Raw genomic sequence first — 25364 nt, forward strand, 5'->3', positions numbered from 1 at the left:
ATGTGAGTTTCCCCCACTTTCAATTGTTTTACTACGATGAAAGGTTAGAATTTTGTGAATTTTTTTAATGAAAGATCAAAAGGATAAACAATGCAGATTTATTTTTGCTCATATTTACTAAGGGTGGCAATATTTGTGGAGGGCACTGTATTTTTTTGTAAATTTTGGGATATCACATAAATAGTAATAAAAAAAATAAATAAATAAATAAATAAAAATTGTTGTCTGAAAGGAAATGCCAAGATGCGCATAAATTTAAAAATTTTGTTTTTATCCGGTAATAAGATGTGCATAAACTATGATGGAAACACATTTTGTGGGTAGTTGTGGCATAATGGTTTGAGAGTCAGATTTGTAACCTAAGGGTCGCGGGTTTGAGTCTCAGTAGGAAACGTAGGTGTGGGGAGTGAATGAACAGCGCTCTCTTCCACTCTCATTACCCACAACTGAGGAGTCCTTGAGCAAGTAAACTAACCTGCAATTGCTCCCCAGGTGCCGCAGCAAAAATCTGTGCCACTGGTCCGGGTGTGCACTGTAAAACTCAATAAGTTCAGAATACTCAAAATATTTGAGGAAATGTATTACTTCAAAACATTTAAGTAAACTAACTCATTTTTTTAAGTTAGTAGAACTTGTCTCTCATTAATAATCACGTCACCCGCATCCCTTCACTCCCACAGTTCTCAGCCTTGCCCCACTCATTATAATGTTACATTATAATTACATTTCACAGTTTATTACATAATCACAGTTCATTTACATAAATGTTAGATAGCAAATAACATAAGCTATTATAACTATCAAAGAGACTGTCATTATATACTTGCTTGTACATAATCAAACAACATACAGTAAATATGTTGTAAGACTTGATTTTCCTGCTAAGACAAAAACTGAGATCAAGCACCCTGCAATAAAGCAATAAAACTCATCTGGAGAGAAGATCTCAAAGAAATAGCATAGGACAACGCCTTGCCCTCACACATCTACAGGATGCAATAGCCCTCCCCCCAACACACACACACACACACACACACACACACCCTCCTTCCTTTCCCCCTGACTCAAGTCACTGAAAGTTCTCCAAGAAGTATAATGTATCTGATGTATCTATTGTTTATTCCTTTCATGTTTGGTATCATTTTAAATGTCTCGGTGCGATTGGTAAAACGGTCTCAATTTCACAGCAGTCACTGGTATTATGAAAAAGACTGAAAACTAAGGATAATTCTGTTCTCCTTTTGGGTGTTGAAAAACCCACTCCTCTCCCCCCAAAACAGGTGTTGGTGTAATAAATATTTACAACCCTTTTGTTCTGGTCTGTATATAAGGTAAAGTGCAAAGCAGTCAGGGGGATCATCTGTAGCCAGAAGCCCCCGTGCAGAGATGGGCGAATGTCTGAAGACATTCACACATCACTGTATGTATATGCATTTCTTTGGGTAATTGACGTTATGCATTTATTATTTCTGAATTGGCTTCTAATTGTCTAACTGTAATGTAATTGGCATGATACATTTTACTTGACAAATAAAATATTATATTTGGTTTATTCTGTATTATTCTTAATTCATTATTTCTAGTAGATTAAAGCGAAGGTATTACCGCAAATCTGTGTTCAGGATTGATCATACGGAAGGTTTAATAGATGGAGCATAGGGCACATCAATTAAGTCCATTTCGATTTCTGGCTATCGCTGCCTTAAATAAGTTGCAGTTTTCGTAAATATTTAAAAACTATGCTTTTTGTTACGAGTAAGCAGAGCGCGACCGACTTAAAGGTAGATATTTACCCTGCATCCAATGTTTAAGGTCAGAACTGACGAGTTTGTGTCCGGGAAGAGCACTCAAGTCGGCCGAAGTGACTTTTCTAAAGCGATACCGGGACTGCAGTGAACGAATAATTGAAGATATAAGATAATCAGAATAATCAAAAATCTAAATTAATGAATAACCAATGATTCATTTCTATTTGGAAACACAACCTAAAAATGAGTAACATTTGAAAATGGAGTCAGATTAAACAAGTGAAATTAAGTGAACTTCACAGATGCGCTGAAAAGGCATACACGCGTTAACCTTCGCCCAGGCCGTCGGATTCCGTTTTTGGGCCGATGCGGGGTTCCTTACAATGTTCTTAAATGTTTTGCAGCCCATCCTCAACCTAACTACAGGCTCTACTCTTCACCACAATGGTAACCCTATAAAACTTACATAACAGAACCCCCTGTAAATCCCAACATAACACAATGTTAAATACTAACTTATGTCTCCCTATGTTAATCTTATGCAAAAACACATAAAATAACACTTAATTTCAACATTTATTTATACAGTCTGATGCAAAGCATGCTAGGAATTAGAAATCTGCTGCAACTCAACTCAATCATATTAAGTTCACCTTACTACAATGAAATTTTGAGTTCAAGCCACTTTTTTCTATTAAGTACAATGGACTTTCATTATTATTTGAGTGAAACAAACTAATTTCATTTAATTAATTTGACTGTTCAGTTTTACAGTGTGTTTTCAATACTCACTGCTGTGTGTGTGTGTGTGTTCAATACTTACTGCTGTGTGTGTGTGCACTTGGATGGGTGAAATGCAGAGCACAAATTCTGAGGATGGCATGCCATACTTGGCTACACGTCTCTTCACTTGAATACCTGAATTTACCGCATAAATACACAAAAAAAAACTTGTGTGACTTTGCCTCAACAGAGGATGTGATTGATAACTGGACTCATAATAATCACCATAAGGGGAATCATCATGAGGGGTGGTTTGTAACATTTTTAAAGAACAGTTACAACTATCCATACCCCAAACATCCATAACTAATCCATAGCTAACTGTTTTAGACAAACATTTTGCATTAAAATATTTTTTTATTCAATGTCTGAATTGTGAACAAATACTAATTATGTAGTATTAAAATGCAAAAAAAAATATACAAGCCGCCCAAATAATTAATTACATCTTTAAACTGAATTTAAAGATGTAATTAATTATTTGGGCGGCTTGTATTACTGTCCCACAGCAGTTGTTCCTGTGATGCTGGGACAGCACTGTTCAAACACATTGTTGCACTACTGTACCAGACAGCACACTACTCACTATTTGGCATCATTGAAGTTCCTCCTGTTCATAGCTGTACTGAAAGAGAACAGAGCTGGCACAAACCTAGAACAATGGTAGTTTAAGTGAATTATCAAATCCTTTTAAAATAATGTAAACTTGATAAATCAACAGAATAAATAAATGCATATATGCTTTTAGTTCAAATTATTTTTATTGGCTTGGTTGGAAAGATTATAGTTGAGACAGAACAGAACACTACCTATGCTCTGAATGATATATATAGGATTTCTCGATGAACTGTGAGTTCAGACAGGACCACTTTGGCAAGTTACTTGAGTTTATTGAACACAATTATCTTTGGCAGTATGGTTCCTTATGGGGGTTCTTGCTCCAAAATTAATTGAACACACAAGAGCTTTAACATTAACCCCCCGGAACCATCAGCTTGAAAATACATAGACAATTAAGACACTTAGTAATGTGTTTAAAAGCGAACATGGTAATCGTGTAGATATGGCAGTGGGACGTCTATACCGTAGCTTGGTTATGAGGATGAGTGTCTCTCAGCAGTGAGGTTCATGCCAGCCGGGACTTGAAAGCCTTAGTGATCTAAAACAAAAGATGACGACAACCAGAAGGTGCACAGTAATATGCTCATGCTTATAATGGGGAGGGAGGTATGCGAGCAGTTTGAGCATACTTACTGAGCAGTAATGCCACGTATATATGTCCCGTGTCTATGCCTACATGGCCTGACTGAACTAACGCTGCGCTCGATTAATACAGCATTTCTGTGAACAGTCATTATTCAGAAATATTGACTGCTTTGAGGAATATACCTTCTAATTTGAGGAATATACCTACTATAAATCAGTAAATTCATCAATATAGTACTCTACATGAACTCCACATTTTTGCTTAACTCATAATTTATGAAATACCTACTGTATATCTGTCAGGCTTAGATATAACAAATGGACTGTCCCACTACCAGTGTCATTATTTATTTATTTATTTGTTTTTATTATTATTACAGAGCAGTATTTGCCTGGAATTGATTGTAAAGGGCATTTGAGAGTATTATGAGCATTACTTTTTTTCTAAAACATTGCATGACATCCAATTATGTCAAATATGGTGGTCGTCTACTCCACAATTGGGATTCTACGAACCCGTCTGCTCGGCTGTGGTGGTCGTCTGCTCCACCTTGGGGGTCTTCTAGCTCGTCTGCACGGCTGTGGTGGTCTTCCGCTTTGCCACGGGGGTCTTCAAGCCTGCTGGTGCTGCTATGGTGGTCCTCTGCTCCGCCGTGGATGTCTTCAATTCTGCCAGTATGGCTTGGCTGGATTTCAGTTGGGCCTTCATCTTCTGTTCCTCTTCCCCTGCATGGACCTGGCCCACCATCCTGCCCCACATCCACCTCCCTCCTGAACTTCTGTGTTTTCTGGTGGAGCATCTGGTAGCCGCTCCGTAAGGAGGGGTAATGTCACAGTGTCTAGCTGTTGTGCCTAGTTGTCCACAGAGGGAACTCCTTCCCCTTCCTTTTCCCAGTGTCTCTGTATCTAGTTGTATTTTCCTATCTGTCCACTAGAGAGCGCTCTTCCCTTCCACTGTGTCTCTGCCATGAACTTTATTCCCAGAGTCCTTTTGCCCAGTTCTCATCTGGGTTGATTGCCCTCAGCTGGTTCTCATTTGTATCATTTGTCTATTTAAGTTGTGTTTGTTTCTGCGTTTGTCATCAAGGTTTTATAATTGTCAAGTACTGTTCTTACGACTTTCTGTTATTTCATATCTCATGTGGTTTTGGAACTTTGCCTATCATTTGGACTTCTCTTTTGCCTTGCCCTTTGGATTTGTCTGCCATTTTGGTTTTACTGGTTTTTGACACTTGCCTGCTTTTGGATTATGTTTTGTGGATTTTGTTCTTACATATAAAGCTGCACATGGATCTTCTTAAACCTAGTCTCTGAGCAGTACCCAGTCGTGACAGAAAACAAAATATAAATAATCAAATAATCACTGCTTAGATTTAAATACTTTTATTACTGAATCTGATTCTGATTCATTGAATGGCTTTCAGATCCCATTAAAATAAAATATAAATAAAGCCGAGTGGTGCTGCATTGGCAAAATCCCATATATATATATATATATATATATATATATATATATATATATATTATTATTATTATTATTATATATATATATATATATATATATATTTTTTTTTTTTTTAATAATCTGCTTGTTCAGTTGTTTTGCATGAGGTTAAAAGGGTTCCACATGCAGATTTTGCTCATGTTTAAGTTGGTCAAGTGAATTTGCTGCACTGACCAACAGAAAGCAGCTTGGTTTGAAAATGACTTATGTCCAATCTGTGCTTCATGCATCGCTACACTATTGACAGTGGACCTGTTTTGTCTGCGAAATTTGCTGAAATATCGCTAATGTTATCGCACCTAGAAAAAAATAACCCTCTACTGCACACATGTTGATGGCACATGAAAAAAATATATTCCAAATCATTTTTTGGTTCGTTTGGGAACATTTTACTGATAAAACATTTTTTTTGACCCCCCACCCTCCCCTCACCCCAAATATTTTTTCGTTGCTTGTGCAACAATGGTACAGAATCATAGAGAAAATTATCATAAGACAATGCTCAGAGAACAATGCAAAATCACAAATTGTTTTAAAAAAATGTCAAGAAATCATTAAGTAAAAAGGGAAAAACCCTTGAAAGACATTGATATACTGAATGTGATACATGCATAGGTGTGTATCATGTAGTGTGTCATGTCACATAATGTACTTCATGTAATAAGATTTCACTCCGTACGAAACTTCAAAAAGCAGTTCTTCTCTGCTGTGAAATAGAGGTGTATGTTACAATTTTTGCACATCCCTTTGGGTGTTCCTGCGCACACAGGAACCCTGCATCTTCCCTTCTTATAACACATTATTGCCAATGTGAGGTATTGTCCAAAACATCCTCGAAAAGTACCCCTTGTCGCACAGCGTTGCCCTGAGGCAACGAAAAGAGAAACTGAATTTCTGAACATGCAAAATAAAAAAAAAATTCATAAAACCTGACAAAAGGCTTCTCTACACCTTCATACACACACAGATATATATATATATATATATATATATATATTTTTTTTTTTTTTTTTTTTTTTTTTTTTTGTACAGTGCATGTCATTTTAAATAAGATTACTAAAGCAAATAATCTTGCCTTCTTCTCACACCATGTGCTCCTGTGACCATGTGTCAGAACAGGACGTCCCACCTTCAAATGGTGCTTGATAGTAGGGGCGTGCCCGAAGCCGAATACCTTATTCGGAAAGGCACGGATAATGGCTTCAAAACGAATAACGGATAACGAATAATTCTGCCGAGTAATGTTCGGCTGAGATTGAAACAGTCACTCCTCGTGTTTGCTGGATAACAGGTGAGCCAGTGGATCATTGCGCGATGCATAAACCTCTAAAATCACTACAAAAAGTGTGTGAAGCGAATGCGTGTAAACTTTATGAATGAAATGAGCGCAAATCAAATAACCACGTTGCTGTTGCGTCTCTCCGAAATCATAGCTTGAGAGGAGTAATATCGATAAATACTACATCATACACATACTGTTCAATATGTGTAAGCTAATGTATTAAATTTTAAACCTTGCACGATATGATACACGAATGAATGGAATTAGCACGGCACGTATATCCGCGTTCCATCTCTGCGCGTCTGAGAAACAAACCAACTTTCTGTCAAGATAATCAACTATATATTTTCTACTAGGTCTACTCTACACGTTTGCTCCTTTATCTGTTGCTGATTTAAGAGGCACACGCACATTTGTTTAGTGAAGTTCAAAAGAGAGTATCTTATGGTAAAGAGAAAGTTTTGAATTCATTCAGCGCCTTGAAATCATTCAGTCGTGAACGACAATCACTAAATCACTACATTTTTGCCATGAAATGCTTGTACACTCTGCGTGTACGATAATTTATTATTATTATTATTATTATTTAATTATTAGCTAATTTTATATTTAGAAAATCGAATAGGGGAAATAGTCTTGAAATAAATATTTTTTCCATCCTTTTTCCCACACTTTTCCAGACCTGGAAATTACATAAATCAAATTTCATAACTTTCCAAACTGCATAGGAACCGGTGAGCATGCAGGGAAAGCACAATACACAAACCTCTAAAATCACTACGCAATGAGTGTGTAAAGTGAATGAGCGTAAACTCGTGAACTGAACGTATCAGGTAGCCGCGTTCCTGTTGCAGTTCTTCACTGCGGTCACGCCCTCTGCACAGTTTTTGCCAATCTCATGTTAATCTTGAGCACCTATAGAGTAGTAGTGCATCCTTCATATCTCCAAAAAGTCTTCAGTTTAATCATATTTATAAAAGATACATACGCTGTACCGAGTATTTCCGAAAACAGCCGTATCCTCGTAGAGTCACGAGAACGCGCATCTTTTGTGTAGAGATCTGCAAGCTATCAATGGTCAGCTAAACAACTGTATTTAAACACACAATACACCATTGCATTATCAATTGATAACTTTTGAATCACTATAATGAATATAGCGTATGAATGATGAATAGTGAATTTATTAATTCACTACGTTCGTGTTGTTTACATTATATGCACTTAGGCCCAGGGACGTGCACAGACATTTTGGGGGCAGGGGCTCAAGTGGGAAAAAAGAGCACTTCTCATAATTATTTATTTACAAAAAAATAAAAAATAAACAAAACATTAAATATATTAACACAACTCTGACTTACCAATTAATTTTAATTCCCTCACACTCACACAATAGTTTCATACTCCACAGATTTCTACAAAATAATCAGTTCACACAGAGACCATGGTCTTCTTTAGTATTCACTAGGTTTATCACAAGAGCAGGCAACAGCAAAGGACACTATGCCACAATGTGCATGTTTTCAACACTATTCAAGTAGCTATATAGAATAAATGACTGCACCAAGGAGAGGGACATACTAGTTTCACTAATAATTTGTTTATTTTGCACAAATCAATACATCGTTTTAATTCTTTTGGTGCTATTGGAATACTTCTTTCATGTAGTGGGCAATTTTAAGATTTTGGTCTATTTTTGCTTACATGTCTTCTTTTACTCTAATGGAAAGAAAACTTCCAAAATACACATTTAGATGGTGTTTGTTTTAAGCCTACTACCCTCCGTCTCTTTGCATCTGTAGATTTCTTCTAAATTAAACAAAACAATCTAATCTGCATATTTAAACACATCAAGAGTTTTTTTCACCCTGAAATAAGTACATATATAACATATATATTATAACAAATGCCTGCAGAGGGCGCCAAAAGCCTGGTGATTGTTGTTGTTACACAGTACGATCAAATCCTTGTTTTTGGCCAACCAGCATAATTATTAAAAATATAATATTAGTTAAATAATAACAATACTATTCGGCCATTTCTTTATGATAGAAATGCTACAGCCACTGTAATTTCTTCAACAAGAATATGTGGACATCAAAACATGCACACTAAGAGAGAGGGTTTAAACTTTTATTGATGTATTCTCCTGAGTATGTAAGCGTAGATTTAAGAATGATAGCATTATGCAATGCTGTATTATGATTTTTAAATGGTTTTAATAAATCGTGACGTGCATGCTTAGAAAAATGTCTAATAATGCGGTTGATTCGCGTCCATGGAATGCTCCACATCTGGTATTGACAGCCCTACGGATATCTTTACCATGGTTCAAAACGCAATGCATAGCACATTAAAATAATTGGAATTATAATATGACATAAATTGCAATTAGTATCAAATCAGGCAGATGCGTTGCTGGTGGTCAAATTATTAACACAGCGTTAAACGTATAAATAATCTCACCCTTCAATAGAAACTTTCATATGTTTATGAACATACATAGGCTACCTGAAAGAGATGCACAGGATTCAGCTAGGGCTTTTACTTTTTCGCTTCTCATCGCCAGACAGCTGTTGTCTTTTCCCGGGCATAGTTGCCAAAAGTTGTCAGCCAGCAGAAACACGAGGTGGGGCAGGGCGCGCGTGCGTGCGGGAATGAATGACGTGTCGCGGAGGGAAGGCATCTGAACTCGACAAAGCCTACCTGATATATAGTATTTTTTTATTCAGTAAATATATTTGTTTGACAAATATATGTGCAAACAGGAATATATATTCATTTATTTAAAAAAAAAAAAAAAAAAAGGGGGGCACTTTCTCTCAAGGAAGAAAAAGGGCAGGTGCTCAAGCCCCCTTTTATGTCTATGTGTGCACTATTGCCAACAAAACAGACATTTGATGCAGTTTTACTCACCACCTGCTGTTCCGACTCATGACCGGGATCATATTTTCCTCCAAAGACTCATTTATTCAAATTGTGTAAGTAAAATGACACGTGAAAGACTTTTTTACGTATAATAATAATTTACATTGTTTTATACGCTTTTAATAGCACAGACTGATTTATTACATGAAACAGTCCAAAAATAGCTGGGTCGTCTGGAACGCAAATGCAGTTTTTTCCACCTTTTGACCACAAGATGTTGTTAGTGTGCCCCGTGTTGAAAATCTTCGAGTAATGAACCTTTTTACGATACACTTGAGGGGAAAGCCTCGGTGCTTCACAAAGCTTCATTTCGCCATCACTACAAATCTCTCAGCTCCACTGGGTTCTTTGGGAAGCAAGGTTATCTTTCCCTCACAAAAAAAACACACTTCTTTTGTGACATTGTTGATTTCGTGCAGTCTGTGACCTGTGCAGCGCTGCTGATGACTTCCGTAAAGCCGAACACGCGTTAATAGCGGTGCTTTTGCTCTCTCACTCTGGTCGACGTGTGCGCGCGCGCCCTTCCGGGAAAAGTTCCCGTACAAGGAATTCCGCCCCCGTTGACGTCACTCAGGCCGATACTCGAAAAAAAAAATCCGAAACCTGAGACGATTTGGAAGAGAATTTTTGGAACAGAAATACTCCGTCATACGTCCAGATCATGTTTTGAAACTTTGGCCATGTTTAGCATGAGAACTTTTTAACAGTGTATATAAGTCAGAATACATGAAATAGCATAATACCCCCCCTTTAAATCAATTTCCATACTTTTCCAAACTGCATAGGAACCCTTACTGTTTTATTTAGAATATATTTAAATAGCCTATTTATTTAAAAAATAAGTAAATGTCATAATCATAAAATATATATATATTTTTTTCAGTGATACAAGGCCTATTTTAATGATATCTACGAAGAAAACAGATATATAGGCTGTAATACGAGTACATAACGGTTTTCTCAAGTAATTGTACGAACTTCCGGGTAAAGCCCCGCCCACTTCCGGTTTTATCCGAATACAGATACGAATAATGCGTTCAATGCACGTCAAAGTTCCGGATTGGCTTATACCGGCTGACACACTTCCGGTTACACTGACCGCGAAATTCTAGCTCACTTGATCGACAGACAGACCGACAACCGGCAAACATGGCTCTCTTTTACACTCGCTGTCTTCAAGACCTACCTCGTCTGACCATCAATGATGTGGACCGACTTGTCAAGAAGTCATGTCCCACCCCCTCCAGCAAACGGGAAAAAGGATTTAAGATGTATATCGCCAGCTACATCGATAATTACGAAGTAAGTCATTCCGTTGAAATGTTATTGTAGCAGCTAACGTTAGTGTTAATGTTAACTGAACGATTAGATGGCTAACGTTAAAGTTAATGTTAGCTGTTTTGTTAGACTATGACTGACAGATTTACTTGCTAATTTTCGATTGTGAGTTTGTGTGAGTTTTCTTTTATAGAGATACTGTCAAGATACTGTGTAAAATCGTGTGTTCGCCATCCTTCCTCACAGTGTCAATGAAAGACAAGGTGACAGGAGAGGTCAGCGTGATCTATGAACTGCTCAACCTGCGGGTTCATTGTACATCCTGATGCTCCATGGCTAGGTAGCTCTCCTGATGGAGTCACCTTTGATCCCTCTGAGAACCCACCATTTGGTCTCCTTGAGGTCAAATGCCCCAATATCCAGAGCTATGTGGACTGCCCCTATCTAAAAATGTCCGGTGGTGCTTTGAAACTCAGGAGGCAGCACAAGTACTACTGGCAAGTTCAAGGTCAGATGCTCTTGACAGGGCTAGAGTGGTGTGATTTTGTTGTTTGTGCTCAGGAAGACATGTTAGTCGAGCGAATTTATAAAGATCTTGATGTAATGCACACCATTAGAGACAGAGCAGATCATTTTTTCTTTTACCACTACATACAGAAGTGTTTGCAGTAAGTCACTCCAATGGCCTTGGGCATAGTACCTTTCAATAAGTTTAATCAGTTTCAATCAGTTCATTAACCAGTTTCAATCAGTTCAGTGAGTTCAGGTGTTAGTTTATTTTTACAAATCTATACAGTATCTGAACTGATCTATTGTTCATTTTTGCGAGTCTATACAAAATGGAAATTGTTACTTAGTATACAGTACACATACTGTTGTTTTACTGTTACACTGTATACTGCTGTTTTTCACAGATGTTTTTATACTGTTACATAACTGTCAATGTAGACTAGCATACAATAGTACAGCTTTTCTCAGTGCCCATGGACCATCAAGTTACTGTTGGTGGACTCTGAAAGGGATTTTGTGTACATATTTATTTATGTATTTATGTATTTATTTGCTTGCTTTAATAATTGCGAAGGAAAGTTGTAGGTAACTATCATAATAAATGTATCATAGACACATATCATAAATATAACTTATGACTCAACATTCAAATAAATAGAAAAGGCACTTGAAAATACTGTATCTTAGTCTTGTCTTTCACCATAGTTGTAAATATTTGAGCAGGTGGCAGAAGATTGACAGAATTAGAACTGTGTTGCAATTGCAGGTTTAACTATGACTGCTCTAACAAAGAAAGGAGGTCAAAAGTTGGATTGTAAAATTCTTTTTTTTAATGAACCAACTGGTCAAGAAGAATGTTAATTATCAGGATTAGTAATGAAAGAATGTTGGTACGAACTATATGTGGTAAGTCAAAAGGCAAGCAAAAAAACAGGCCATCATAGTAAGAAAATTAGACAGTTTCCAGAACATATTTACAACAGTATATTTACAACATTTCAATGTGCCAAATAAAGACTTTAAAAGACTAAGTACACAGACAAGAATGACACTGTGTAGACTCACTGGGCCCATGCCTTGACAAGTGGTCCATTCTGATAGTTAATGAGAAGACATGACACTGCAAACATTTGATTAATGCTACCAGAAATGGACAAGGGGATGACTACGTCAAACACCTTATGTTCCTTCACCCGCCGGATCAGGCGCTCTACATGCACCCTGAGCCTGGCCACAGACTGAGTGTGTCTCACCTCTCCGGCAGACATTTGTGTGCCCTTGGTCACAAAAGCAGGCCTGTGGATTTTGCATGGTACCAGGTTATCAATTAAGAAGCCCTTGTCCACCATTATGGCCATGTCAGGAGTGAGGACGTCGATGATCCCTGATTGCTTGAACAGCTCCCAGTCACTGATTGACCCCGCATACAGTCCAGAGACAAAAGTTACTGCACCATGAGGTGCCATTCCTATCAAAGCCTTGAAGGTGCAGTGAGATTTGTAGCTGGAAAAGACCTCACTCTGTAATAGCAGAGATGAAGGCGTTTGGCAGCGGAGCTCGGTACAGTCCAGGATAACCTGGGTGTCTCGGAAATTCTCAAATTCCTCTGGCAGGTAGGCTCGTACTCTCTCTTTCGGCAACCAAATTTGCACAGAACCTAAAAGAAAATAGAGGAAGTTCGCCCAAGTGGTTATGATGCGGCTCACTGTAGTCTGATGGACATGGAAGCGATGAGCCAGGTCTTTCTGCTTGAGGCCCAAAGCAAGGTGCATCATAAAGAGGAAGAATTCATCGATAGCAGGAAGTGCCCGAGTCTTCACAAATAGCCCAGTCTCCCTGCTGACTTTGGAGCTGGTGACGCGAATCATCCTGTGTGTTGAAGGTTCAATCTGTTCCCAGAAGGCCATCATGTGTTTATAGGTTACAAATCTGCAAAGAAATAAATTGTTTCTTTTAAAATATTTAAGGCATAACACATGGTACAATAATTAGGTAATTACTACAGTCTTAAACTGATTCTCAGATAATGAAACTACACTGACTTTGCACACGCCCACCCCTCAACACTCACACACACATCCTAACACATTACACTACACACACACAAGTTCCCCCTGCATTCTACGCACTTTAGTCCCATTTATCACATTTAGTATGATACTTGTATGATACTTGATTATAAAGACATTCAGAACATGTTCAATGATGGATGGTAAAACCCTATTCAGAAATATGAGAGGTACGTGAGCTAAAAACTAAACAACAATAACTAAAAAACACTTTACCATTGTGCTAATGGCTTACATAGCAAATAATAATTACAAAATGGTTTTACCTTGTGTAAAAGCGAATATCCTCATCAGACCCCGCAAATCTCTGGAGGCCAAAGCGGCTATTCACCTTGGCCTGCTCCAGCTGTTTCCGCAGATCTTCTATCTCTCTCTTCAACTCCTCATTTTCACATAGTGACAAGTCCAGAGCTGCAGGCTCCGGAACTGAACAATAATCATGTCCACGATCAATTTCCATTTAGTTTTCCTCCATATCTGAGTCCGGTAGCGGTGCTCGATCTCGTCGTTCCCAAACACTTAACCTCGGCAGCTGCATTTGGCGTTCACGATTCCACTCAAATACTGTAGGGACAGCATCTTTTTTCAGACGCCTCCTACGTGTTCCTTCCACAAAATCATCTGGTTTGACATGTACATTGCATACCTTTGTGTGTTTCGTGATTTGGAAGTTGATCCTTCTAATGTTTAAAATCCATTTTTTCCTGATCTCTTTCTTCACCGGAAAGGAATGAAAACTAGCACAGGAGTTGTAGGGTGAAGACACAGAGCACAGCGGGACACTACAGTGCTCCGACGCTGACTTTATTTGTTTTTGACGTCGGAAAACGGTCTTTTCCATGGTTATGGAGAAGATATAAACTCATATAAAACTTTAAAACCGTATAAAACTACGTCGTTTTCTTTGTTGTTTTAGTGAGGGGCGTGTCTCCCACACAGCTGATGGTTTCTCTTGGTTACCAAACAAACCGGAAGCGCCCTTGCCGGTATAAAGTATGAGCGGAAATACATCAGAATTCTCGTTGCTTAGAGCCCATTTTGAGATTACAAATACAGATACAGATAGTGGCTCCGCTGCACACCCCTTGATAGTGACTCACACACCTCACTGGACTGTTCTTTGGTACTTTCTCGACCTTTCTAATTGGTTGTAATCATTTAAAGAAAAATGTACTAGGGTTTAAGAAAACTTTCCGTTGCCTGGGGGCAATGCTGTGCTTTAGAGGGATAATGTATTTAAATTATAAACATATGGCACTTCTTATCCACTTTGTGATCCTCTTTATGCTATGTTTTGCTAATATTGGAGGCTGCTGTTTGGAGGACATCATTTATGATATCATAACGCGCCAAACTGGCTAGTGAGCTTATATGCATTACCCGCCACGGTTGATTTTTACCCACATTTGGAGGGCTGACGCATGTTAATTTCAAACCCTGGTTACAAAAACACTGGGTACATATAGATCCATATACAGAGAGTAAAAGTAACACTGAAGCAGTGTTGAAGTTATTTAATAAAGTAGGTTTACTCAAGTGATTGACCATTAGTGATGACAACTGCTGTTTACAAGCAGAATCAATGAAGAGACAACAAGAACTAAGAAAAAGAGCAGACAGCATAATTGCAATTGGCAAATCTAATTCAAAATATTAACGAAAAACTATAATAGTTTATCAATGTTACTAAACCCTGCTGGGAAAAAAAAAAAAAAAAAAGAATTCAGTAAATATGTTTACAGTGGTATACTGTAATGTTTTCTGTGTGAGGACACTTTAAATCTGAGAATGCGCATTAAAGTGCCCCTATTATGCCTTTTTTAAGGTTCCTAATATTGTTTTGGGAGTCTCCTACAACAGGTTTACATGCATGCAAGGTCAAAAAACACTTTCGTTTTTATATACATTTATATACATTTAATTTCACCTCAGTTCTCAAAGATACATAAACGATTCGTTAGAAGCAGTTCAAAGAATCAGTCTCTCTAACCCCTCCTTTCCGTGAGCCTACACTGCTCTGATTGGTCAGATGGCCCAATCCTTTGCGCGCCCATTGCCATAATTGAATGACAGCTATCAATTCCCAAGACATTGTATGCAATGTATGGACACAAAAGATAGCATCGATTTTACTGTATCAATTCGAGGCCGAGTCCAACGATGAAACGTCTGAAGTAGTCGATCAACCAGAAACTGATTCGCAATCACGACTGAAGCAGGACGTTTCTTTATGGTAAGTGTCACCTTAGTTTGCATTATTTATAAGACATGATAGCAGCGATACTGTTATATGTAGGTGCACCTGTGGGAACTGTATCAGAATGCCAAGCGAAGCTGAAGGTCGCCAGCTTATGAAAACTTCTGTGTTTTTGGTTCTGAGTTTTTTAGCTTGTTTGCTGTACACCGTCACATAACTTTTAGACATTGTTCTGTTTTTTTGTAATAAGTCAGAAATGACAAGGATACAGCTTCACGCAATACAAAGTCAATGGAGACGGTTGGATTGGTTTTCAGTGACTGTGACACACAGTGTTTCTGTGACTGTACAAACCATGTGCATATGTGGCAACAGATGCGATTGGCTGTCTGCTAAGCCATAACATTCTAACATTGTAATGGGAATTTTAGTCAACTAGCGACTGTATGTAAGAAATTACATCTTCTGATGGCCTTGTTGTCGATACTCTGAGGCTTTGAATGTTTTCCATGTGACATGCACACCCACATGATGGGGTACTTAATTTTGCCATGCTGCTGTAGCAGCACAGTGTAAGGGGTGGGGAGCAAACATGATTAAAAAATGCTTAAAAACATAATGTCCATACAAATATAAAAGACAGAAACACATACATGCTTCAAACTGAATTTAATTGCAGATAATTAGAAAAATTATCTTGTAAAGGACCGACCAGGCTGAACAAAGAGTTAGTTATTAGCTATGGTGTCTTTGATCCAGTCAGTGTAGCGACACACCTCAGCATAAACCCCAGGAAAGCGTGGCTTAGCACAGCCTTCACCAAAGGAAACAACACCTTTCAGTCTCCCGTTGCACACTACAGGGCCACCAGAATCCCCCTGAGAAGAAAATTGGAAAATGAAAAGGACAAATTTGTGTTTTTATAAAAATATAAAATCCATATAAAGAGGAACACTGTAAAACTTTTCATTGTAAATTTACAGTAAAATACTGGCAGCTGGGTTGCCAGCCACTTACTGTATTTTTACAGTACTACTTCTGTAAACAACATTTACAGTATAGTACTGTAATTACCAAATACAGTATCCTGCTGTAATATTATGTACTTTTACAGTATTATACTGTTTATCTACAGCTATTAACTGCATTTATACAGCTTTTCATACTGCACTTATATTTGTCATTAAATAATTAAAACTATACTTTTGTTATTATGTTATTTCCATTTCAATTTCAATTTTATTTGTATAGCACATTTACAACAGCCCCCAGGCTGACCAAAGTGCTTTACAGAAGAGCAAGAATATTACACATACATGGAAAATAAATCAGAGAAAAATTTAAAACCACCCATTTAAAAATGTAACATATCACAGTAGTCAATACACTAAGGAAAATAAAAAAGTTTTTAGCAAGGACTTAAAGGTAGACAAGGAAGGGGCCAGTCTAATCTCTAAGGGCAGGGTATTCCAGAGTCGAGGCCCTGCCACCGCAAATGCTTTAGTCTAGCGCGAGAAACCACCAACAAGGCCAAGTCACAGGATCGTAGGCTTCTAGATGGAGTATAAGGATGAAGAAGTTCAGATAAACAGACAGGAGCTTTGTTATGTAGGGATTTATAAACGTAAAGGAGAATTTTAAAGTCTATTCTCTGACAAATCGGCAACCAGTGAAGGGATCTAAGAATTGGAGTTATGTGTTCATGTTTACGACACTTTAAAAGAAGTCTAGCTGCAGCATTTTGGACAAGCTGAAGTCGCGCAATTTGAGATTTAGATATACCGCAATATAAAGAATTGCAGTAATCTAGACACGACGTAACAAACGCATGAACAGCCATTTCTAAAGTTTTTGGAGAGAGAAAGTTTTTAATTTTAGACAGTAAACGAAGCTGGTAAAAACTGGATCCAATAACAGAGGAGATATGTCTATCAAATTTTAAATGCTGGTCAATAATAACACCTAGGTTCTGCACCCGTGAGGATCTAAAAACGGATAAACTTTCTAGCTCAGGGCTTATACACTGAGAGTTCTCATTTGGACTGAAAACAATTACCTCGGTCTTGTCCTCGTTTAAGAAGAGGAAATTTTGGGCTAGCCATAATTTAACCTCCTCCAAACATTGGAGAAGAGAAGTGATCGCAGTGGAGTTATTTTTCTTGACCGGAAGATAGATTTGAGTGTCATCTGCGTAAAAAAATGAAAAGACACACCATGTCTTCGTAAAATAGAGCCCAGAGGCAGCATGTACAGAGAGAAAAGAGAGGGAGTTAAAATAGAGCCTTGTGGAAGGCCACAGGTCAGAGGAGCAGGGGAAGAGGAAAAATTTCCCAGCTTCACTATGGCAAAGGAAATGGAAAGCAACATACACCATACAGAGTCTTAAAACTTTTATTTATTTTTTTTAAGGAAAAAAGCAGAAAATTGCAACTTTGAAAGGTCAACATTTTAAATTCACTCAACAGTTATCAATGAATAATACAGCAATCTTATTTACTTTTAACATTTTTTCAAATGTGGAGTAAAAACAAATAGCAGGCCTACAAGTTTTTCAGTACTGCTCCTTTTTTTGCACAGTGTTGCCAGTCTTGGAAGTCACTTTCCCTTCTTGTTTCTTGAGCCATGTTCGTTATTGGTGTCAAAGTGCCTAAAAAGCAGAAAAGAGGAAGAAAAAGGAGAGAGAGAGAGAAAACAGTAATGATTTTAGTAAATGATGCTTCATTACGTCATCACTGTTTCGAAACGTTTCAAAACAGTTTTCAAAACAGTTTTCAATTTCAATGGTTCATCGGTAGAGGGCGATGATAAAGTGAACCCATGAATCATGCAGATTCACTGAGAACTATTGAACAAGTGTCTATGGGCTTTACCCTATGGTTTTATACATTTGTAGATGTTTTATGTGATGTTTAGATGTTTAGTATTAGAATAATTAAAATGAATAATGGTAGTTATTGATCTCTTATTGGCCTGTATAGCTTGAGCCATGGAACAGAGAAACAAGCCTTGAAAATTGATAAAAGAACACATATTATACAGACACTCTATATTTAATCTTATTAGATGATTAGTTAATTGCATTTGATAGATTTTACTTTCAATAAAACTTTTGCAATACATTTGTAAAAAGTGTTTTTATGCATGTTTGGCCTGAGTTTTGTTGCATTTGCAACGTTCTGACCACTAGGGGTCACCGTGGAGACGGGTGTCAGATTGTTTCGAAGCCTCGACACATTACAGGAAGCCTCGATCTGCCCATCATTATGAAATCATTCATTCATTGAATGGACTATATGCACAACTACTTCCGCGTTGTACTTATTACATCTCGGGAGTTTCTGGTAAAAGCATTCAGCTCAGCTACATACACCACTAACCTGCTGCAGTCCAGTGCTCGTCTTCTCATTAACTGTTCTTCTCTTACTGTTTTTCTCATATTTTATACCTGCTGAATTTACATTTTAAATGAATTTGATAAAGTAAGGATAAGAATAAGCTTGTGTGTGTTGGTGCTCTTATTCCAGTCTTTTAAAATAGTTAAATAAATAAGTGGTACCTGCCTCAAGACATTTAGTAATGTTAAATATTTAAATTAATCTTACCCAAAAATTAAATTTCTGTTGTTAATTACTTGCCATCGTGTCGTTCCACACCTGTAAGACCTTTGTTCATCTTTGGAACACAAATAAAGATATTTTTGATGAAATCTGAGAGCTGTCTGACCCCTCCATAGACAGCAGCACAACTTACACATTTAAGGTCAATAATGGTAGGAAACACATTATTAAAGTAATAGCCTACATGTGTCTCTGTGACATGTGACACATAGCTCTCGCATTTCATCAAAAATATCTTAATTTGTGTTCTGAAGATGAACGAAGGTCTTACGGGTGTGGAACGACATGAGGGTGAGTAATTAATGACAGAATTTTCATTTTTGGGTGAACTAACCATTTAAACAGTAACACACTGACAGCGGACTGACAAATATACTTTGAATATTAAGAATTTGAATACTAAGAATTGTGTGAATTACACACAGTGAAATGATTGTCAATGAAAAATAGGGATTAAAATATTTAATACAATTAAATGAAGGTTTGTTCTGATCTTATTCATCAGGTCTCACACACTGCAGCATCGATCACTAATTTAGAGCACTGATACCGTGTGCTTAAATAATCACCTATGTTTACCAGGCCACTGCTTTCTCAGATCAGCTTGTGCTGGATTAAAAATTCTAGTTTCATTAAGTTTGGAAAATTCTATACACAGTAATCATCAGAATATCTCTTCTTCTGTCTCTGAAAATATCCGGAATTTTCCTGTGGACGCTCATTTAATCAACTAGGTTAATTACAGTACATTAAAAATAAGCAGAAATAGGCAAGCTGTATTATTTCAAAACGTAAGTGTGTTACAAGCCTCAGTGCAAGTAGCCCATTCCTTGCCATAAACCTGACTACATCACGTGAAATTAGGTAGTACTTACATTAACAAAACCATATTTCACAGAAGGTCATTTTCCCCCCTTCCTGGTTCTTGAGCCATGTTCAGGGTATATGTCAAAGAGCCTAAAAGCAGAAAAGCAAAGAGAGAGAGAGAGAAAGCGATAAAGAGAGAGAAGTGAATATTGTGCATACATTCACCATAGCATTTCTGTGAACACAAGGACTCACAGCTAAGCATATGATCTCAGTTACACTTCAGAAAAGATGCATCTTAAAATAATCCTTAAAATAACTGACTAAATAAAATCGTTTATTCACTTAATTCTTTGTCATAAACCTGATAATAAGCATAAAATAAGCACAACACTTACGTAAATAATGGAGTTATAAGTTGATTCAGCCTGAAACGAAAAAAAAAAAGTTAAAAACAAAACAGTTTACAAATCAGGTTGTAAGAATAACATATGCTAACGTTTGCCTATAACATGAAACATTAATGTTACTGAGAACAGTGACGTTAACCGTTTGCTCATGAGAAACAAAAGTTTAACATTTCAAGATCAAACCATTCATGACAAAGTAGAAATGCGAACGAAAAGTTCCAGAAAAGACTGACTTACCGTATTCTCAGCCGAACAATAGTTTATCCGTCTTCTCGTGTTGCTTTTTCTCGACACAGGCGCAAACGTTTTGATTAATCAGGCGGAAAATAACATCTCCGTCTTCTCAGCAGTGCCCGCGTTCTCGAACAGTCACCCCGCGCCTCCGGGCAAACCGATGCTTCAAAAGCGAACTAACGCTCACAAAAGCTTAAAGGGAACCCCTGGTGTTAAGACTTGTATGGCTTAATATAATGTAAATGATGTCTCTTACTGAAATATGTAGTAGAAAACCCATGAAAGATTTACGTTATTAAAAAAATCCATTACATATTTGGACAATGGGCAGCGCCATTTTGTTTGCGTTCTATGTCGATGACGTCAAATGGTTGCACAATGTCAGCTTCTTACATTACTCTATGGCTATTTTACCGCAACACAACTCAAAATATAATATATGATGCCACATTGTGCAGCTTTTGGTTGTGCAGAGTTGTGCAGAATGTGGACGAATAAAACTTTCAAAGATCCGCGTCTTTGGGCCTGTTTACACTTGGTCACTTCATGCGTTTTCTCTGATCGGATAGCTATCCGATCGTGAAAAAAACAGGTCTAAATGCCCCCCAAAACGCACTCGAGACAGATATAAATCTGATCACTCAAACCACTTCAGGAGGTGGTCCGGGACGCATTCCTTTCAAAACTGAACAGGTCTAAATGCATCTGGTTGTTGAAACCACGTGTGTAAATTTAACTCCTCCCAAAAATACAAATAAATAAATAAATAATAAACATGTGAGAGCGTGTTATAGGTTAAATAGTGTAATAGCCAGATATAACAGCGCTACTGCAGCACGTGCATCACCGCAGATGAGCAGCTGATTTTCTATTCAGCAAGACAACGTGCAAACTGCCGCAAATCAAACTGAAAGTAGCCTAAGTAGGCGCTCACAACACAATCATCTTCATTAAAAGTAATGAGACTAAATGATCTTACCAGTGTTGCTGCCGTGCTCTCTCCGATTGCGGTCTTGATTTTGAAATTAGCTTATCAATAAAATGCAGCTCATATTTGTTGCTTTCGGTGACGTGAACTCCATTAAATCTGCATATAGCGCAGGAATTGAAGATCGGATAGGCTATATTTTGCCAAGTGTAAATGCAATCGTTTTTATAAATCAGATAGCTATCCGATCACAGAAAAAGCATGAAGTGACCAGGTGTGATGTTCTCTCCACTTTAGCCCTGATGCCTTTGATTATTTTTCATCTGTATGTTTTGGTGCAATGGTAATCTTGTAACGCATACAAGTCATCAGCCTTTTCAATTCAGCCAGAGCGCAAAATTAGTGAGGATGAAAACATCGAAGACGTGCAATGTCTCTGTGGCAATTCGAACTACTGTTGTATGGTGTGTAAAAATCGTCTGATCACCTGAATGCATTACACACAGTTAAACATGCTGAGAAGATGCTACTATTTTATGCGATCACAGATATCTCGTCCATCACAGCACACACGCGAGCTTTGAGGCCGTCTGTCTCAATCCAGATGTGTTATAGGCTGCCCATGACAGGCTCCACGACAGGTGCGGCATTTGGTTAAAGCATACACTTATATCCATCGGCAACTGTAAGTTCTTTCAGCTGTGGTCTACTAAAAGCCTCAAAGTCATCAGGGCTAAAGTGAAGAGAACAAAGACGCGAATCTTTAGGAAGTTTTATTCGTCCACATTCTTCACAACTTCTCATTCTTTTCTCCTCTTCTTATCACTAGTAAAGCAGTAAACACTTACATCGCTTCTCTTGTGGCTCATCGACTGAAAATTACAACAAAAAGCTGCACAATGTGGCATCGTATATTATATTCCGAGTTGTGTTGCGGTAAAATAGCCATAGAGTAATGTAAGTAGCTGACAGAGTGCAACCATTTGACGTCATCGACATAGAACGCAAACAAAATGGCGCCGCCCATTGTCCAAATATGTAATGGATTTTTTAAATAACTTCAATCTTTCATGGGTTTTCTACTACATATTTCAGTAACAGACATAATTTACATTATATTAAGCCATACAAGTCTTAACACCAGGGGTTCCCTTTAAAACTGCACACTATATTCACTCAAATATTGTTTAATGATCACATTAAACCCTGAAGAGTCGACATGTCGTGAAACACTAAAAGCGTTGGGAGAGATGCTAAAATGTATGCCTGGCCTAGAAATTTGAAATGAGCGTGAAAAAAAAAAAAAAAAAAATCAATCCCATAATGCAATGCCTCTACAGTATTGATACTGTATTACGAGTGAAACAGGCTGAAAACAGAAAATTGCTGTATATTTACAGACATTCTGTGAAATATACAGCATGTTACTGTTTTATGAAAATACAGTATAATACTGTTAGAAATTATAATGTACTGTTAGAAGTTTTACAGTGAAGACTAAGTAACATACCTGACACGAGTCTTTGCCTCCCTCCATGAATCCAGCGCAGAACATGTTTTCAGTTATTAATGTATCATATGCACCCTTACACTGCGTCTTTGAGAGTACAGGCAACTTCAAGCACTGCAGGACAGAAGCAGGGCCAACTGGAAAAACAATATGAACAGCGCTAAATCTTGTCATCTTTTACGTATCTAATGACTGAATGCATGTTCTTATGCCTGACAATATTATATTAAAGTATAAGAAGATTTTTATTACTCAGCCATCTCACCTCCAGTGTCGCCCCATCCAGAAACTAAGCACTGCTCCCCTGCAGAAGTGCAGCTGGTTGTCAGACGGATTGGCTTTACATACTTGTTGAAGATGGCAGGCTTTTTCAGCTTGATCAGCATGATGTCATTGTTATGAGGCTGATCGTTATATTTCGGGTAACGAATCACCTTCTCCACCCCGATCTGCTGCTCTGTGGCTTTATTAACAGATCTGTTGTGCTTTCCCAGGTGGACGATGACACGCGAAAATCTATTTGACAAGGAAGACATATTTAACTCAGCCCTAATGCAGTGTTTATCAGAATATTGACTACCTACATATTAGGTCTGTAGATAGTCTCAAATACATACCCTTAGAGACTGGTTATGCCAAGAAAATTACAGATAATAAAAGTTCTCCATTAGTATGGTGAATGGTAAAAAAATAAAAATGTGTTGATTATTTCTTGAAGCCAGAAAAGAGTCTGTACACAAATGTAAATTTTTTCAAAACTAAAATATTCAAAACTAGAGCTGGATGCCAGTGGTTGGTAGACTAATGAATTCTCATCTTTATTAAAGTACTGAATGTGTGACTTTTTTGACAGCCTTTTGTGTAGAAATTCTGCAATTTTTTTAGTGTACAGATTTAGAAATGGGAAACAATAACAACCTGTTGCTAATTGATTACTTTAAGACTTAAAAAGGGAGGTTATATACTCACGCGAAGTCGCAGTGAGCAGCAGACACAACCCATCTTTTATTAATCAAAGATCCTCCACATTCGTAACAGTCATCCGCAAGGAACACCTGCCATGGCTGAGAGTGGGGCGGACATTCATAGCCTCCAATGATTTTATCACCTGTGCTGCAAACTTAATTAAAAAATGAATTATTTGTTTATTAATGTTAAAGACTGTTTATAATACATGTGTGTAGACATAAACTAAAAATTGTCATAAATAATGACTAATAAGAGAGATCTACATACCCACAGCCACAACCAGCAAAGTGAACACAACAGTCTTCATTGCAGAGGAGGAGAGAAGGACTGTTCACAACTTTAGAGCACTTCTGCAAAGTTCAAGACCAGCATTCATGCTTTTAAGCGATTGTTTCAACACACCTACAGAACAACCAATAAGATCACAACAAATGATTCGGAAGTAACAATGAGCATGTGAGACAACAATTCTTATTCAGTTTTCCATAGGCATAAAAAAATGCACCGGAAGGAAGCATTGACTTATGACAGTATAAAGCTTACATAAAAACAGATAACCAAAATGCTGTTTTACTTTTTGAGTGAAACAAAACTTAAGACTTTTTATTGTTTTATTGTACAGTATGTTCTTTGTTTACTTAAAGGTTCAATCAATACAAGAGAAAAAAATAGAAACAAAATAAATAAACTAACCAATATATAAGTTATATGAAAATGACAAGGCCATTAATAGCTAGCTTAAAGCAGTGATTAATGTTAGTGTCAGATATTAATGCTTACTAAACCAAGTCCTCTCAGATAACTGTGTGTCTAAAATACACCACTACTCAGGAACACAAGGGGTCCACAGGAAAATGAGCCAAATCATGCAATTCTGTGATTAAACCAACATTAATCGTCACATTTTTGAAAAATTGTATAATCAGAGGCATTTGATTTGCAGTGCCTGACTGTTACTCTCAATCTTAATTCCTATGTTAACAGTAAGAGTGTCCTAAGTTTGTCACCCATGGCTTTTCCATTTTGGCTTTATTTTTGCTAAACATATAATGAAACTGTGTGCTATGTCATGTGTTGTTGTTCATTTTATTTTCCAAATTTTAAGACCTGCCAAGGACCAGATGATTTTTTTTATTATGCCTTGATACAGAAAACCATGGAATTCAATAGGGTGTCCTAACTTTTTCACATGATTGTAAACAATGAACCACTGTACTGTCTTAAAGTACACTATATTTCATCTAAATGTATACTAAAAGCTTTACTACTTTACAACACCATTAAAAGAAAGCATTAATTAAGTACAATCATGTGGTATTTTCAGTTAGTACATAGAAATGTTGATGTATTTATACTAATCATAAAATAGTTTACTTAAAAAAAT

The 25364-nt window shown here is 37.3% G+C and overlaps 2 protein-coding genes and 1 long non-coding RNA gene across 4 annotated transcripts in view; all 3 read right to left on the reverse strand.

Moving 5' to 3' along the window:
- Positions 1 to 25364, reverse strand: part of gnb5b (guanine nucleotide binding protein (G protein), beta 5b) — a 349428-nt gene that overhangs the window by 315903 nt on the left and 8161 nt on the right. The window lies entirely within an intron of this gene.
- Positions 16158 to 24400, reverse strand: LOC127499879 (trypsin-2-like). The gene is made up of 5 exons (XM_051870565.1): positions 24248 to 24400; positions 23981 to 24131; positions 23277 to 23527; positions 23012 to 23148; positions 16158 to 16383 (listed from the first exon to the last, which is right to left on the reverse strand). The coding sequence occupies exons 1-5, from the start codon at positions 24285 to 24287 to the stop codon at positions 16234 to 16236; spliced, it is 729 nt and encodes a 242-aa protein (XP_051726525.1). The 5' UTR covers positions 24288 to 24400; the 3' UTR covers positions 16158 to 16233.
- LOC127499886 (uncharacterized) lies at positions 16394 to 20935 on the reverse strand. 2 transcript variants are annotated; one of them, XR_007926214.1, is made up of 5 exons: positions 20577 to 20935; positions 20328 to 20357; positions 19998 to 20079; positions 18050 to 18152; positions 16394 to 17692 (listed from the first exon to the last, which is right to left on the reverse strand). It is a non-coding gene; the product is annotated as an uncharacterized LOC127499886 (long non-coding RNA). The 2 variants fall into 2 exon arrangements; XR_007926213.1 differs by lacking the exon at positions 16394 to 17692 and having other exon boundaries at positions 17879 to 18152.

The sequence above is a fragment of the Ctenopharyngodon idella genome, chromosome 18 (assembly GCF_019924925.1).
Source record: "Ctenopharyngodon idella isolate HZGC_01 chromosome 18, HZGC01, whole genome shotgun sequence".
Classification (NCBI taxonomy): Eukaryota; Metazoa; Chordata; class Actinopteri; order Cypriniformes; family Xenocyprididae; genus Ctenopharyngodon; species Ctenopharyngodon idella.

Bases quoted from the DNA above. Each gene is read 5' to 3' on its own strand.
- LOC127499879 (XM_051870565.1), bottom strand. From the start codon at position 24,287: ATGAAGACTGTTGTGTTCACTTTGCTGGTTGTGGCTGTGG. The intron at 23,149-23,276 runs GTGAGATGGCTG...TTGTTTTTCCAG, and splicing joins TGGATGGGGCGACACTGGAG to TTGGCCCTGCTTCTGTCCTG. The intron at 16,384-23,011 runs GTATGTTACTTA...TTTTCTTCTCAG, and splicing joins GAGGCAAAGACTCGTGTCAG to GGGGATTCTGGTGGCCCTGT.